The sequence below is a fragment of the Mauremys reevesii genome, linkage group 9 (genome assembly GCF_016161935.1).
Source record: "Mauremys reevesii isolate NIE-2019 linkage group 9, ASM1616193v1, whole genome shotgun sequence".
Lineage (NCBI taxonomy): Eukaryota > Metazoa > Chordata > Testudines > Geoemydidae > Mauremys > Mauremys reevesii.
Genome location: NC_052631.1, coordinates 47,334,054 through 47,351,926, shown reverse-complemented (window position 1 = coordinate 47,351,926; position 17,873 = coordinate 47,334,054). Strand labels below are relative to the sequence as shown.

The following is a 17,873-nucleotide window of genomic DNA, read 5'->3' as shown; positions in this document are numbered from 1 at the left end:
ATAAAATAACTATTGTCTTGCATGGTCTCCTGGCTTGTGTTTTGATTCATCCTGTGGATTTAGGGGGCAGCTGTGAATGGAGTCATGTGAACATTTGCCGTTTTGAGATTCAGACCCCCCTTCCCTCAGTCCATAAGATGGATTTGACAAAGTAACATTTATACATAAGTATCACCTAATCTGATTCTTTACAGTCTGATTTCTTATTCTTGCTTAATTTTTTGAAGCAGAGATGTTTATATTTGAGCATTGCATTGTGCAGGAGAAGAGAGCAAAGTCATGGGGGTGTTTGGGGAAAGGACCAGTGGGAATTGAATTCAGTGGAGATGCTGCTATAACTCAGTGGTTCATAAACTCATCGAATGACTAAAGATCTGATGGACAACTCTTCCCAGCCTCCAATTCCAAATCCCACCACCCCTTTCCTACAGCACTTGATTATACCGGGGGGGGGGAAATACTGAGACCATGTGAAGAAGATGAGGAAAATGAGCTCACTGTCATATAATGGGATGAGGCTTCCTGGTGGTGCCCACTCCACCATTTGTATGTGCTTTTTCTTCCCACCCTGGTGAGAGGATTTTATGTTAATATGGAATCTTTCTTCCATGCCTGCAGCCCTTACTGCTCTAATTTCTCTAGCTCACTTTAGTTCACTCATGTGTTTGCTACCCCAAATTTTGGTGTCCTCTGCGGAATTGATCATAGCTGAATTTACACAGAAGAAACATCCAGCAAAGATAGACATTAAGTAACAATGCAGGGTGTAGAGATGGGCTTTGGGTTTCTCTAATTTTATTGACCTAAAGAACCTCTTGAAAGCCTTAGGATCCTGGATTGTGCTCCAGTGAGCAGGAAATATCTGTGTGGAAGCCTTGCAGATGGACCACCTGGAAGTGCTCTGGACCATCAGAGCCCCCCATTGGAGAGCCATTGTGTTAGATGACTGAAGAGAGAATAGGGCCTGGGTGGTTAGCTGGAGGCTTTGTCCTTTTTGGATGTATTCATGGAGCAAAGACCCCATTACAAGCACTTTTTGTTTTTCTGTTTACCTAGCATGCTGGGAGATCTCACCTCCAGGTAAAGCTGCTACATTTTCTGCCTTTCCAAACCACACAATCATGGCCATGACACTTTGCTTCCTATCCCCACCCCCCGCATAAATTAAAAACCCCTTAACCTGTTAGGTCAAAGGACTCTGAATACTCCAGTGTGATAAAGATGTCCATGCTTTAGTTATGTGCACGGTCTCTAGAAAGGAGCAAACCGAGTAACTTAGGACTAAGCACAAGCCTTGTGCTAGAACCAATGGTAGAGGACAGCAATGGCTGCAGTTGGGTTTTGAGCGAGCAAATCAGAACTTGGTGGTTTTGGTTTTTGTGCGGGCAGGGAACTTTGAATGTAGCTGAGTTTTTTAGGAATGGGTGGAACTGGACTTCACATCTAGTAGACATGGGTAGATCATACTGGGGAGGTGTAGCTTGACTGGAACAGGATTTAATGGGCATGTAGGTATGATACATTCTCTTCTCTCCCCAAAGTGAAGTCAGCACAGAGCTGCCATTCCGTCTCATGCACCCCAAGCCTGAGGAACCGAACATAAGAGGTCAGTAACGCCACATTCCATGCTTTCACTACTTACACCATGTGTTGCAGTCTCTTGCATATTATGATGCTCGCTATGAATGCCTTGATTCCTGCTGTAGGGGAAACCTCGAAATAACATCAGAACAGCCATACTGGGTCAGACCAATGGTCCATCTAGCCCAGTACCCTGTCTTCCCACAGTGGCCAGTGCCCAGTGCTTCAGGGGGAATGAAGGGAAGAAGGCTGTTAATGAGTGATCCAATATCTGTTGTCCAGTCCCAGCTTCTGGCAGTCAGCGGTTTAGGGACACCCAGAGCATGGGTTTATGTCCGTGACTATCTTGGCTAATAGCCATTGATGGACCCACCCTCCATAAACGTATCTAATTATTTTTTGAACCCAGTTATACTTTTGGCTTCACAACGTCCCCCTGGCAATAAGTTCCACGGGTTGACTGTGCATTGGGTGAAGAAATACTTCCTGGTTTGTTTTTAAACCTGATGCCTTTGATTTCAAGGGATGGGGTAAATAACACGTCCCTATTAATTTTCTCCACATCAGTCATGATTTTATAGACCTCTATCATATTAAACCCCTCCTCCCCCAGCAGAAGAATCTCCTCCTGAGCAGGGAAGAGACCTGAACTGAGTTTGCTGTGCCAGATAACCTCAAAACATATGTAATGGGCAGGTGGGTGCTGAGGTAATATTATGTTAAACTCTATTATTTCCACCCTATTTCCTGCACTTCAACTTTACCTTTTTGCTGCAGCACAGGTCAGAGTTCTGTCTCTTCCAAAATGTTCAGAAAGCATTACACAGAGTTTAATCTCAGGGCTATTGTATGTAAAACCTTGAATATAGTTAACAGTCCCTAGTCAGCTTCAAAGAAAGAGTATCATACAGTTTCTTAGTAATCAAACACTTAATATACACAAACATTGTAAATAGCATTTGGAATACTTATGAATAACTTTTAAACAAAAGCTATCAGATAGTAAAGTCCTTGCGCTTTGCTATCTACTGTCAAAAAGTGCTGTATAAGAGCTAAATATTAGACCGGGGTAGGCAACCTATGGCACGGGTGCCAAAGGTGACACGCAAGCTGATTTTCAGTGGCACTCACACTGCCTGGATCCTGGCCACCGGTCCGGGGGGCTCTGCATTTTAATTTAATTTTAAATGAAGCTTCTTAAACATTTTTTAAAACCTTATTTACTTTACATACAACAATAGTTTAGTTATATATTATAGACTTATAGAAAGAGACTTTCTAAAAACATTAAAATGTATTACTGGCACGTGAAACCTTAAATTAGAGTGAATAAGTGAAGACTCGGCACCCCACTTCTGAAAGGTTGCCGACCCCTGAATTAGACAAACTTCTCCACTTTTGTTACTTTTACACATTTAAATGCAAGATTTCAATATTTACAAAACACTTACAATTCTCTGTTTTTAACCTGCACACACACAAACATCCCCTCTGATTTTCTTTCAGAGATGATTTCTCAGGCTTTATCGTATGGCCATAATATGTAGTGTGTGTCACCTGGACTCTTCAGAGCTTGAGAAGAATGGCAGTCTCTCTCTGCTTTCCAAATGTGTCTCAGCCTTGTTAGCAAACAAATCTGGGATTCTTATAGCTAGCAAAATTCCAGTCTTTGGATTAATAGTTGACTGGTTTCAGTTGCTGGTCAAACAGAAATCTGTAGCCTGTATCCAGAGTGGTACAAGCCCTGAAAGCAAACACCATCTCTTGGTCAATCAGCTACTGAGTCCGCAGGGCTGTCTTCAACTACAGTATTTATAACTTTTCCCCCATGAGCTCTGATTGGCTCAGCTCTCAGATGGTGCATATATGAGGAACCTGCCAAACTGCTTGTCCTAAATGGAACCGTCCTAATGGGCGCCGACTTCTCCTCTTTCCCCTGGGTGCTCGACCCCCACTCTGCCCTAGCCCCACCCCCACTCCACCCCTTCCATGAGGGCCCCACCTCCATTCCAACCCCTTCCCCAAAGTCCCCGCTCCAACTCCGTCCCCATTCTAAGTGCTTCCCCAAATCCCTGCCCCAGCCCCACCCGCTTCCCTGAGCGTGCCATGTTCCTGCTCCTCCCTCCCCCACCCCCAAGCGTGCTAACGCTGCCAAACAGTTGTTTGGCGGCGTCTGGGTGGGAAGCGCTTGGAGGTGGGCGGAGGAGCAGGTACGCGGCACGCTCGGAGAGGAGCTCGGCTGCCAGTGGCAGAGCACCCACTAATTTTTCCCTGGGGTGCTCCAGCCCCAGAGCACCCACTGAGTCGGTGCCTATGCGGGGCCTCCTATACCACTTCAGAAACAGGTACACTATCTAATAACTGACACACCTTATTGCTGGATGTTTCTAGGCCCTTCTAGCTGAGTTGCCCTGCCTTCTGCATGTGTACAGAGACAGTATTCAAAGAAAAATTCCTTGCTCCTCCACTGTTTCTCTCCTTGTCTTTGGGCACGCAAAATAAATAACTAAATGCCCAAAGCTAAAGCACAGCGTTATGTGCAATCCTGTTGTGCCCAAGAACATAGCTATTGCTCTTTGGGATGAAGCGAGAACTACAGGACAAGTTTAGCAAAGAGATGACACCAAGTCGAATGAGCAAACCAACCCTGATGTACCGAAAGGAAAGGGTCAGAGGGGACAAAAGGGAAGGGTTCTGTAGAGATGGGCATTTTGTCCTAAACTGTAACCCCCACTTGAAAGGGACAGACATCAATCCTGTCGTCTTTAATCTGCTTTGAATTAGAGGATGACACTAGTAGCGAGAGAGAGAAACAACACAAATCAGGGCGCAGACTAAAGGTCTTATCCGTGTTAATTTTGCCCTTGTTAGGAAGTGAAACTCAGTTCCAGCTAACATGGCTCTGGAAGGGGTGTAATGTTTTCATAAAGCTGTTCAAGGCTGGGTAGTGATCTGGTCTAAAAAAAGTGATCTAATTTTTAAAAACATATTTGTATTAAAGCCACGCCGAGCCAAGGCAGCCAGCATGCCGCGAACTGAAGGAATTTCTAAAACTGTTTCTCATACTAGATTTCCCTTTGATGGGAATCTTAAACTGCACGACAGAGAAGGAAAAATGCTACATCAAATTCGTAGGCAGAACTATATCTAGCGAGACACCTAGTGGCCATAAAGTATATGGCAGGATATGTTGAATAAATAAGAGCGGAGCTCAATATTCTAACTCCATGTTAAGAAGTTACGCCACCAAATCAAAACAAAAAACTAAAGCATTTGAACGAAATGCGTGCTCCATAGCAGTGTTAAGGAGACACATGGCTCCACAAATATATGAGAAACACAAAACTCTAAGCTTCGCACATTGACTTTCGGGGGAGGGAATGAGTAACAAACGGTTTGTTACTCCTCAAGCAAGCAGATTAAAGAAGACAGTGTTGTCAACTGTTGTGACTTTATCATCATGAGTGTTGTCATGTTTTGGAGTCTTTCTTAAAAGCCTCAATGGCTGGAATCGAGCGCATGAGAATCTCACCTTTCATTTACAATATTTCTAACTCTCATGGCTGCAGAGAAAAGCTTGAAAATATTAGCGAGTATAACTGGAGGGCTCAAAGCAGGAGGCAAATCAAAAGAACCAAAAATCTTATGGATTTTTTTTTTAATTGCATGATTTTTTTTGTGTGGTGTGGTTTGTTTTGTTTTTGTTTTTGTTTTTTTTGAACGCATGCTGTCAGCAAAGCCCTCTTCTACTTCCCCACACTTCAGGCAGATAATTTTGGTAGAAGAATTTAGAGTATCAGGAGAAATGGAGGGCAGGCAGATATCACATCTGAATAGATGCAGAGTGCTTCAAATTAAGACCACTTCCATGTTTTCAAGAAGTTGGCACATACATTCTCTCAATGCACATGTATAAAATATAAAAATAGGGCACCTTCACACACACGTGGAAGGGAGGGGGGGAGACGTTATAAGGGACATTGTGCCAACCTTGTATTTGTAATAAACTTGCTAATTTTGGAAAATTTCCATTGCTGATCTTTTAAATAGAATATCATAGGGGTTTTTAAACTAAAGATTGCTTTACAGAAATCAGAACTATTTTTTCCTTTTCCCCTCTTGATGTTTATAAGGGTCTTTCCAGCAAGGGATAAACTGATTAACTGTGCAGAGGAAACAGTGGAAATGACTGGAGATCTTCAAGGGTAACATTTTTCAAATGCCTAAGTGATTAAGGAGCCAAAGTCTCATTGAAAATCCATGGGATTTTTCAGCTCCAGAGTCATGTAGAGCACAATTTTTGAAAATGCTTGAGTCCCATTGTCTTAGGAGGCCCTGAGTCATTTTTGAAAGCAAAACAAAGCTCCTAAATCATAGGTACTTTTGCAAACTTTACCCAAATTGCTATCAAATGCACAATGTAAGTAAATGGGGTTTGGGGGTGGGAACACTTACTAGCTTTTCAGTTCTAGTGACTTCAGTAGATATCCTTTCAAACATAATTGTTTTTTGTTTGCTTGTTTGTTTTCTTTTAAATTATTCCTCAAAAACATTTCCACAACTAAGGGTTTGTCTTCACTGCAGTGTTGGGTCAAGATATAACTTGTTACCCCTAACCCACTTCCTGTCCACAAATACCAGGGGCGGCTCTAGGATTTCCACCGCACCAAGCAGGGCGGCATGCCGCGGGGGGTGCTCTAGCGGTCGCCGGTCCCGCGGCTCCGGTGGACCTCCCGCAGACATGCCTGTGGAGGGTCCGCTGGCCGTGTGGCTCCGGTGGACCTCCCGCAGGCATGCCTGCGGATGCTCCACCAGAGCCGCGGGACCAGCGGCCCCTCCGCAGGCACGTCTGCGGGAGGTCTACCGGAGCCGCGGTCCCAGCGGACCTTCCGCAGGCATGCCTGTGGGAGGTCCGCCGGAGCCGCCTGCTGCCCTCCCGCTGGGACGCCGCCCCAAGTGCGCGCTTGACGCGCTGGGGTCTGGAGCTGGCCCTGACAAATACATCTGTAACTCGAGTTAAAGGGTGCTTTAAACTCAAGCTAGCTGGCCCATCTGGGTGTGAGTTGAAGTTTGAGTGTTGCTGATGTTCAAGCTAATAAAGCAGTGACCAGCTATAGGCTCCATCTACTGTTTGCACAACTCAGATGCTAATCCAATTGCTTTGTGTAGCTTGCCTGTCATTTTGCAGTGTGGCCACTCTTACTTGAGCTAGGCTAACTTGACTGTACTGATTCAGGCTAAGGTGTTGCAGTGAAGATGAGCCCTAAGTGTAACACAGTGAGCACATCTGTATGTATACCATACAGGTATACATACATTGGGGATCAAATCTGATTTTTGCAAAACAGCACTCTAGATGGACTTGAACTCTTGTGGACTCAGATGCTTGGGATTAGTTTATCCGACTGGGAGAGTGTAATACTTCGTCCTACTGTGAATGAGCTTGGGGCCTGGTCCCAGCAAAGATACTTCTTTCTGGATACCTAATTGTTACTCCTATAATTCAAATAGAATGGGAACTGAAGATTACAGGTTTGATTGATGCTGACAGCTGTGGTGTTTGTTTGGAGCTACAGTTCATTACATAAGCATGTGTGCGCACGTGCCGTCATGTTCAAACATTCAGCAACTTAACAGTGGAAGTAGGCCTGGTGCCTCTATGGGAAAACGCTAATGCCAGAGCCATGGGGTCTTCCTCTTACTTCAATCCAGTCTCAGCCAGAGTATAGATCTTTTTTTCTTGGCCTTAAAAAAAAAGATACATTGGAAATTCAGGATTGCAAAACATCCCTCTCAAACACTCCCCCACCACATCCTCTTACCAAAGAAGCAGCCCATATATCATTTGCTAAATCACAGTCCTCTCTAACAGTTCATTTTTAGGTTATCATACAGATGAAAATAGTAGATTTTCTGTAACTTAATAATAGGACAGACTCACCAGTAATTGTGTAGGGAACCCTAAAAGCAATTAATTGGGGAAAGAAATGCCTTCGCTTCAAAAAGGAAAACATAATGAATAAAATAAAGTCCCTTTGAAACCTGCATAGCAGATTTAGAAACACAACATGTGTGTTTTAGGGTCCCACAATAGAGAATTAAACCTACCAAATTAAGATGGTAAACTAAAAATCTTTCCAGATCCTGCAGTTTCTGGCTTCCTGTGTTATCTCTAGTCACTATTCCTGTTAGTGATTTCATGCTTTTGATTTTTGATAGTGATTCCACCAGTTTTTCACTGAACTCTGAGAAAAAAGATGTGCTTTGTTAGTTCCAAATTAGATGTTATTTCATTAAGTGGATCAAAAGTTAAGGGCAGAGATTGAGCTGCAGCAAACAGTGTTTAGGGAATCTAGAAGCACCAGGAGATAGACTAATTCTTGTAGCTGATTGTGCAGCCTCTAAGAGGGATAGATAAATGCGTTTATGTGTGGGGACTTTGAGATCAGTTGTCATCCTCATCTTTTCTGTTCCCTTCATTATTGCTGATGAGCTAAAAGTTACCAATTGTCTGTTGTGCCTCCCTACTTACTTTGCTGTCTTTTTTTTTTTTTTGGTGGGGGGGGGAAGGGAGGGCAGGATGCAATTGAGAAACAGGAAGGAGATCACCTTATAAAGCCAAAAATATAGTGGGATTAAAATGCCAGGGGAGAAAACCATATTAAGATGCCCTCAGTGGGCTGGGCTAAGCTAATTCCACCTCTGTTTCTCCCCCTGCCCCATCACCACCCAAAAAACTCACCCAGGATTATACAGGGTCAGAGTAAATAGAATGTATCCAGTATCAGCATGTTTATTTGTGCAGGGATGAATTGAGCCTAGGGAATCTCAAACAATGTGTGAAGCAGAGGAAGCAGTCGAGGATTTGGTCTCTTTCTCTCACCACATTTTCTACTGGTCCATGCTGGCACAGCTCCATTGAAATAAATGGAGCTGTGCTGAGTTGCATCAGTAGATTTTGTCCCTTAAATGTGTTTATAAATGATACAGTGCTGTTTTGAAAGTTAAAAGCTTATATCGGAAGTGTAGGGCTATTGATAACTATTCTCTCCTTTTTTATTTCTATGCCTGGGGGATGGACAGGAACGGATTACTACCTTTCCTTTCTCAGATTTCTGTATAGTCTCAGTGCCTTGGATTTCTCGTACAGTGTGTACACATTGGTTGCATCTCTTTAAACCTTATTTCATACCTGTAATACACTTAGCTACATAGTAACTTTCAAAAATTACTAAAATTGAAAAAAAAATCAGTAAACATGCTTCACCACCTCCCCCCAAGAGCTAGGAGAGGATAAAATCAGGCTTATAATAGAAATTACCATCTGTCCCAACTTTAATTCTATAGATTTACTGCTCTGATTGCACAATGCAAGCTTATAGCACCATGTGATGAAATACTATTTTTTGTCCTGTGAGACAACCCACACCCCCAAATCTGAAAGTCCGAGTTGTATTTATTTAGACATTGGATTGTTGCAAGAAATTGCATAGCCTTGTTCAGGCTCTTGATAACTTTAGCTACATGATAATTGTACATGAACTAAGAGGCAGAGAATGACATTGCATCGGGGCAAGAATCTGGCCCAAGCCCTGCTAGAGTGTGTTGGCCTTTAGCTAATGAGCCTGTAGGAAAGAGAGGCTGCTTTAAGCTAAAATTAGTATAATTGCATCTTTTGGCGCATAATCTTACCTAGCAGTGTGTCATGGGCGTTATGGTGCTGCATATAGCACAGTACCTACTTATGTAACCCGTCTCCTGACAAACTCTAAATCTGACTAAAACAGTACGTGTTTCCCCCTGCCCATTATATAAAATTGACTGCGTACTGCACTTGTGGATACCACTAAGCTTCGCCCACATCAGTGATGTCATCGTTTCCTTAGTAACTATCATACTTCAAATGGGAGAAAAAGCAAAAGACTGTATTTAAAGAAAAAAAATAACACCATTGATTCAAAAGCAAAACGGTGTATGATGGCAGTTCTAAACGTATTGCTCTAAATATTTAATTTCCAACTCCTTTCAATTGAGCGTGGACCACTGGGCGAGATTCATACATCCCAGATATCTTAATGGAGTCAATGAGTACAGTAAATGATCCTCTGAGTATGAAATACAAACACAGACCCATGCTTTAAAAAAGGATCCACTAATTTTAGGCGGTTCTGTTTATGGGTGCTGGGTCTGATGCACTTTAAAGGCCTGGTTTTCAGAAGTGCTGAGAATCATCCGTTCATTGACTTCAGCTGGAGTTGTGTGTGCTTAACACCTCTGGGAGTCTAGAGCTCAGGGCTGGTCTACACTAAGGGGAAAAATCGATATAAGATACGCAACTTCAGCTACGTGAATAACGTAGCTGAAGTCGAAGTATCTTATATCTATAACTTACCCGTCCTCACGGCGCGGGATCGATGTCCGGGGCTTTCCATGTCGACGCGCGGTGGAGTTCCGGAATCGATAGAAGCGCGTTCGGGGATCGATATATCGCGTCTAGATGAGACGCGATATATCGATCCCTGAAAAATCGATCGCTACCCGCCGATACGGTGGGTAGTGTAGACGTAGCCTATGGCACCAAGTTACTAAGACACCCAGAATCGCTGACCACTTCTGGGACAGTCTGGCCTAGCTGGCTGCAATTAGGCTCGGTGGGATGGGTGGGTGATGCAGATGTCACTGGGTGAGCTAAAGTGACCAGAAAAGCAGACCTCCCCCCAAAAAACCCTCCACCACCACAACACAGTACACTCTGCTTAATCACTGCTTTATGGAGAGATCGCTGAAAGCACCAAGTTAGCGAAAGGGAAGCACGCAGCAGTGAATGCTGCCTCACTGGGAAAGCATAGGCTAAAATCTCATCATGTGAATGCATTCAGCTAGTGCCAAAGGGTTAAGTGTAAGATTTAAGCAAGTGTAAAATTCTGAGCTCTGCACTCTAAAATAAAAGCTACCAAAAAAAAGAGCTGAAATGTGGTCCCTACCACTTTCTGTCTTCTGTACAGCATTTGATTTAATTGACTTAATGCTTATTAATGACTTCTTCCCCGTTCAAGCTGGCTACTTATTTTAAATAAGAGTGACAGACCAATTAAGAGGAACACCATGTCACAAAACAGTATCACCTCTGATTGGTACTAATAGGTGAGCACACAGACGCCTTTCACAGCAGTTGTTCCTAGCAAGCCAGCATGGGAAGTTTTTTTTTAGCTCCTTAGCCCCTTTGATGTCTGAGCTCTGCTAATGGAATATGTTTCCACTAAGAGCTTTAGCTTCATATTACTCTGTTTCAAGTAATTATACTGGAATAAACTCTCTTATTTCCGACCGAGGGCAGGTCTACACTGTGGGGCACAGTCAATCTTAGTTACACAACTCCAGCTACACGAATAGCTTAGGTTGACTTTTTGCGGTGTATACACTGCGCTGGGTCGATGAGAGAAACTCTCCCGTCGACTTACCTTATGCTTCTCGTTCCGGAGGAGTACCAGAGTCGACGGGAGAGTGAGTGGCGGTTGATTTTAGTGGGTCTTCAACCCTCGGTGGATTGATCGCCATGTGTTGATTCTCCCAGTAAGTGGAGACAAGCCCTGAGTGTCCACATGCGGAGTTATACTGGTATAGCTATAGCTATGGTATAGTTACATTGCTGTAGCTATGCCAGTCAGTTTCCACATGTAAACAGGCCCTAAAGTGATTTAATTTTGCTTCATCCGGGCACCATTATTTTATCCACTGAGATAGAGTTCACGACATAAGGCTTTTCTGGGTTGCTCCTCACGCTCCAGAAAAAAACACCAGTTCCTAAACCAGTTATCTTTTTGTCTCTTCTTATTTTGTGAGATTCCTGTTTAGCTTTAGAGTAAACTCTATTCTAATCCTCTGCTGTGTCTCCTCTTTCCTCTTTTATGCGTGCTGGTAATTACAGTGATGGAGAGGTATGAAGCTTCTTTTTAATATTGTCCCGCTGGTCATTCTAGCTCCTGGTGAATTAATGCATCTGAAATTCTCTTAGTCTTGTCCAGAACTGTAATGTAGAATGAGCAAGATGAGACCTGTTCCACAGGCTAATTCTAGTAGTCTGTAAAGGCCCTTCCCATTTCCAAGCTGTTCAGCTGGAGATGATGCTATTCAGCAGGGAAGGACATTACAGCATTTAGTAAACTTCCATGGCTACTATCCTGACTGGTGTAGAAAACACCTGCTGACTGCTGTGCCAGCTGGCTCAACAGGGCTGGGTTGTAGGCATGTGATCCAAAGCCCATTGAAGTCAATGGAAAGACACCCATTGATTTCAGGGGGCTTTGGTTCAGGACTTAAGACAACACTGGTGAAGTGAGAGGGCACTGCATGTAAGGGGAAAAGAGAACTGACGATGAAGGGCTCCCAGTGGAAAACTGAGCTCGGTATGAAGGGGGTATGCAGTTTTGAAAGGCCTGTCTTTCCTTCATTTCAGTGCCCAGGATGAAGACCTGGTATTTGAAGAGTTTTCTCGTCAACAGCTGCAAGATTTGGATGAAGATGAGAATAAGGCTGTTTCTCCAAATGATGAGTGACTTGGAGAACAGGCTTCTGGAGGACCTATGGGGTCTGATGGTAGTTACAAACACGTTAGGATGTAGTTTTTTGTTTGTATTAAACTGCCAGGTCTTGCTGTTGTAATGTGATATCTCTAGGTGCGCTGTCAGCAGCAGGGATCAAACTCTGGAGCAGTGGATATAAAAGCATGATCCTCTCCTGCCTGGACTAAAAGACCTGGCTTTGTTAGCCAAAGGATGCAACAGACTCAAACATCTGTGGTTCAGCCAGTAGAGATGAACAGAGAGGATAATGAGTCAATGTTTATTTACGATGCTACCAAATAAAAAGGTTATTAAAGCCAAACTGATTATGTATCTGTAGCATCTGAATTTTCTCGTAGTTTGCTTAGCCTAATGTTAGATCAAAGAGCCAGTGACTCAAAAGTTCTAGTTAATTAAGTTCTGGTTATCTTGACCAACAAACTGCTTGTGTAATCTGAGCAAGGGGAGGAATGGTTTGAAGGGTTACCTAGCCAGCCCTTGGTGATGTGCTAGAGCCCCTCAATGGCTTACAAGGAGCTGCTGTTTGTTTCTCTTTTGATCACTTTTGGATCTAAATTCTGTCAAGGTTATTGAATAAGATTTGCACTGTGAGTCCAGCCCCTGCCATAAAGCATGCAGTTTACTTCCCTTTCTGAAGGACTGCGATCTAGCACTAGCAAAATCTGATAATGTTTTGTGATCTCATGATCGTTGCTTCAATCTTGTTTTTTTTCCCCCAGTGGTTCTCAATCAGAGCTTTGTCTCTAGTCAGCAGTATATTTTGCAAAACTTATTCCGCACTGCTTGTAATGCTGTGCTACACTGCTCATTTAACAAGGTGGAAAACAGCCACCTTAGTAAAGATGGATGAGCAATCTGCATTGTACATTAAACCGAAGGTTTTACCCCATTAACCAAAACTCCTGCACACAAACAGGAATTGCCGTAACAGATCAGACCAGGGTTTCATGTAGTCCAGTACCCTGCCTGACAGTGGCTAATATTGGATGCTTCCGAGGTAGGTGCAATAAAACCCCAAAGCTGGACAATTATGTAATAATTTTTCCCATAGGCAGGTTTCTTCCTAACATCCATCTGTTAGAGACTGGCTTGTGTGCCCTAAAGCGTGAGTGTTTATATTCTTCCAAACTTTGGATTTTTTTTAAAGATACTATTGTTTCTCTGCATGTTCTCATTATCCATATAACTGTTTAAACCTTTCTTGAATCTTGCTGAGCTCTTGACCTCAATGATTCCTTGAGGCAATGAGTTCTACTGGCTAACTGCTTTATGTATATATAGAAATATATCCTTTTTGGTTCTAAATATGGTGCCTGTCAATTTAATCAAATGTCAATGTACCAGGGTGACTTGCCCCATTAAGAGCTCGAGAGTGGGGCCACCTAACCCAAGTTACTAAGAAAGCACACATGAGCACAGGGTTACCTGATTCCCCTGTAAAGAGCAGCAAGAAGAAGCCGGGCTGCTAGTCCTGAACAGGGAGAGTGAGTTCATTCCCAGGAAGAAAAGAGTGGTGGATAGAAGCTGCTGGAGTGAGTAAGGCGTCAGCAGGGAAACCTGGGGCATGAGACACAAGCCCGGAAATGGACTTGAGAACTTTATGTTGAATGTTTTGTTAATTTAACAAACCAGAACCCAAGAAGGGCTATGAAGGGACAAAAGGGTTTGTGATTTACTGAAAAAGCCCCTTGAAGGGGGAAACTGAGGCAAGGGGCCATCCCAGAGGCTAGGTGGGAGGTGCTTGGGAGACCACCCAATGACAGTCCCTAATTTCATTTCTCCCTCCATCATATCCTGCATGGTGATCTCAAATTCACTAATATGAATCTGCTTCCTCCTCCAGGCATGGGAAGATGCAATTAAGCAGCTTCTTTTCTGGGTCTTAGTTCAGCTAACAGGAGAGGACCCTGTGGAACAGCAGTGGAAACAGGGACACAGAGGCTGTTGAAGTCCTTTTCCTCACCAATGGGCAGTATTTTTCATGAAAGCCAGCTCTGAGTAGGTGTCGTTCTCAACCTGATCCAAATACACTGCACAGCTGGATGAGGTCAAAGTTGCCCTCTTCCTAGCTTGGGCTTTCTATGGTAATAACAGAACATAAACCTCCACCTCAGCTTTCTCCCCAGCCAGGCTGTTCCTAGGGCTTCCTGTGTGGCCTCCTTACATCTTCCCTTAGTTCCTTGAGCAGAGGCTGCTGCCATTGCTCATCTGGATTCTGGTGGTGTTAACAAGCCCATTTATCACGATAGCTCACAAAAGATCTGAGCAGCTTTATGCAGGGTTCTAATGCTCCCTAACAGGGTGGCTTAAAAGAAGAGCCCGGGTACTCCCTCTACCCCTATCAAAGTAGGTCCACACTGCATGCTGCTTCTGGTGGCATGTAGCTCACATATACGTATAGCTCTCTAGCACGGGTATAGATAGCAGTGTAGCTGTGAGGCATGGCTTAGGGTAGTAAAGACATGCCTGAAGGGTGGGGGGGCGAGTGTGTACCATATATGTTCTCTGCTTGCCCGAGCCAGGCCTCCCCATCTGCACTGCTATTAGCAGTTTAGCATCCCGCTGCCTCCCTGCTGCAAGAGACTTCCCTCCCCCTAGGAGAAGACTTCCCAGTGGGGAAAGGCTCTGACAGTGGGGAGAAGCTGAAACCTTTCCCTGACACATGCAGCTACGCACTGCAGAGTGTGCACAGCCTGCTTTTCACTGTGGCATGTAGCTACACTTACCCTGCGTGCTGCCACCAGCGGTATGCAGTGTAGACATAGCTTCAGAGAGAACTATCTGGTTTGTCATTGCTGAGACTTAGGTTTCTGTGCCTCAGTTAAGGCACCAAAACCAGTCAAAAAACCAAAGCCAGCGATGTCTAGGCTATGACGTACCCCAACCATATTAATGCACCTGTGTCACACTGCATTTTAATTTATTTTACTCCTTTTTGTCACAACTGTGTTTGTTTATCAAAGTTGGTGTGACAGGTTCCCCCCATGGTGCCACCTCTAAGTGGGGTACCACTGAGCCCTCTGACCCACCAGCCTGGGCTCCCTCTCACACTGTGCTGCTGTGATATGCTGCAGACCTACTCCCGGTCTTACACTCCACCAGCATACACACAGTCAGGGATACTCCCAGCTGCACTTACATGCAGGCTCGCTAACCAGCCACTACATGTGAACCAATAATAGAGAGGCTACAGCCACAATAACAACCAGCCTAGGATCCCAGAGAGCATACTGTCCTGCCCTGGTCCAAACCCCAACCACTATGAATTTATTATCCAGTTCACCTCCCCCTCCGTGTGGAAAGGAAATGCAACAGTCCCTCTGAGCTAAGCTTCCCATACACTTCACTCCAAACTCACTGGATTAGATTAAAACATAAAACAAATGTATTAACTACAAAAGATAGCAAGCAGATCAAAGCAGATTACCTAGTAAATAAACAAAAATGAAAACTAAGTCTAACACACTAGTTAAATAGGTTGAGAACCACTTATCACTGTGGGCTGCATATGCAGCTGTGGGCCGCATCCACACTATATATATATATATATATATATATATACACACACACTACTCTTATGGCATTGAGGATGTCACATGGGCTGCACATGGGTGCTGATTGGGCCGCAGGTTGAGAACCACTGCACTAGTTATACTGAATATGAACTAGCAGTTTCTCACTCTGAGAAATGGTACAAGCAGGCTGCAGATTCTTAAGCCACAAGCTACACTTGCTTTGCAGCTTGGAATTCCCAGCTGTTTCATACACAGGCTAGAAATCTCTTTAGCCTGGGTCCAGCACTTCTCCCAGTTCAGTTTTTGTTCCTCAGGTGTTTCCAGGAGTCTTCTTGTGTGGGGAGTGAAGAACCACAGATGATGTCACTCCCTGCCTTATATAACTTTAGCATATGGCAAGAACCCTTTGTTTCAAAACTTAGTTCCCAGACCGGTTTGTGGAAAAACACTGAAATCCCAAGATGGAATCCAGAATCGTGTGGCCTGGTCACATGTCCTTGTAGAGTCATAGCAGCCATTACTTACAGGCTGTCTGGAGTGTTCTCAGGAAGGCTCACCAGGTGGGAAATAAGCTTCTCATTGCCCTGAATAGGTCCTTCCCAACCATCTATCTAGACTGAAAGCATCTTGTCTACTGAGCATTACCCATGTGTAACTACATTTGAAGTACAGATACATAGTCAGTATTTATAACTTCAGATACAAAAATGATACATGCATACAAATTAGGATAATCCCATTCAGCAAATCATAATTTTTCCAATGACACCTTACATGACCCGTCTTGCATAATATGCATCATAATTATGTCATAATCATATAATAATATCACTATGAAGAATATGAGGTGCAGTGTCACAGTTCGGTCAAGTGGAAGAGTGATCAATATCCTTTTCTAAGTATTGCATGTGTTGCTACTAACAGACACATCACTACCCATTTTCTATTGTTCACTGGTAGATTTAATTCCTCTACTGATTTCAACACGGATCTTTGGAGAGGGTCAGATTTTTGTATTCAGAACTGTGGAAAGGCTTTTGTATTTATTCTTCTAGTACAGCATTTCTCAAACTGGGGTCCGTGGACCCCATACTCCAGCGGGTCTGCCGACCCTGCTGATCAACTCCTCCCCTTCCCTCTCAGTGCCTCCTGCATGCCAGGGAACAGCTATTTCGTGGTGTGCAGGAGGTGCTGGGAGGGAGGGGGAAGAGCAGGGACGTGGCACACACGGGGGAGGGGATGGAAAGAGGGCGGGGAAGAGGAGGGGCAGGGGTGGGACCTTGGGGGGAAGAGGTGGAGTGGGGGCAGGGCCTGGGGCTGAGCGGTCGGCTTGGGGGTCCACAAAAATGTTTAAATCAAAATGGGGATCCTCGGGTTGCTAAAGCTTGAGAACTGCTGCTCTAGTATTTTTTGTAATTCAAGGGAAGAAGACATGGGCAAGTTTAGCAGAAGGTTGATAGCATCTCCGACTTTTACAATGGTTAACCAAGCCTGTTTTCTAGAGATGGTCCAGCATCCAGTGAACTCTGTTTAAGGTAGTCTTGAAATAATTAATTGGATGTATTTCTGACATTCTTCCTAATCTATTTTTAAGCATGAGTTAGGTAACGCAGCTTCCCACTTATCTTTTAGCTCCAGCTTCAGGAGCTATGACAGAGTTGAGCTTTTTGTATATCTGGCCTGCAAGGTGTCCTGAGCTTCCTCACAAAAATCGTCTACTGCGGACAACTTTTGAAAGTTCAATGTAGTACTAAGTAATAATGCACAGCACTGTGAATGAGGCAGGGATGGACTTGCACAAAACAATGATTAGTAGTAAGGCTAAAATTTAGTCACGGGTATTTTTGGTAAAAGTCACAGACAGGTCATGGGCAATAAATAAAAATACCTGTGACTAAATCTCTACTTCTGCGGCCTGCTTCTCTGGGGGGCCCCTGCTGAGGGAGGGCCCTCCTCCAGTGCTGGGGGTTGACTGCCCCCTGGCCGCTGCTCCTGGGGACTGCTCTCTGACGGCCTCCGGGCTGCTGCTCCAGCCGCCCCGGAACAGCTGCTGCTCGGAGATCCACAGGGCACCCCCAGAACCTCTGCTTGGGTGCTCCCTGGAGCCAGCCACTTCGGCCGCTGTTCTGGCGGTCCCTGGAGCCAGCTGCCCGGGGCCGCCCGAGCAGCAGCTGGTGTGGCTGGCCCTGGGGCA

General features: G+C 44.4%; 1 protein-coding gene across 8 annotated transcripts in view; it reads left to right on the top strand.

Annotated features, from left to right (window-relative positions):
* Nucleotides 1-13,350, top strand: part of SAG (S-antigen visual arrestin) — a 29,925-nt gene extending 16,575 nt beyond the window's left edge. The window contains exons 14-17 of one of the 8 annotated variants that reach the window (XR_005584859.1): nucleotides 1,057-1,080; nucleotides 1,542-1,606; nucleotides 2,198-2,289; nucleotides 12,038-12,159. Coding sequence is in view for 5 of the 8 variants with exons in the window: in XM_039489334.1 (XP_039345268.1) it covers nucleotides 1,057-1,080; nucleotides 1,542-1,606; nucleotides 12,038-12,243 (295 nt within the window). In the remaining 3 variants the exon portion in view is untranslated. Of the gene's footprint in view, nucleotides 1-1,056; nucleotides 1,081-1,541; nucleotides 1,607-2,194; nucleotides 2,290-5,714; nucleotides 5,896-11,509; nucleotides 11,520-12,037 lie in introns of those variants that run through there. The other 7 variants (XR_005584857.1, XR_005584858.1, XM_039489336.1 and 4 more) reach the window with 7 other exon arrangements.
* Nucleotides 13,351-17,873: the final 4,523 nt, after the last annotated feature.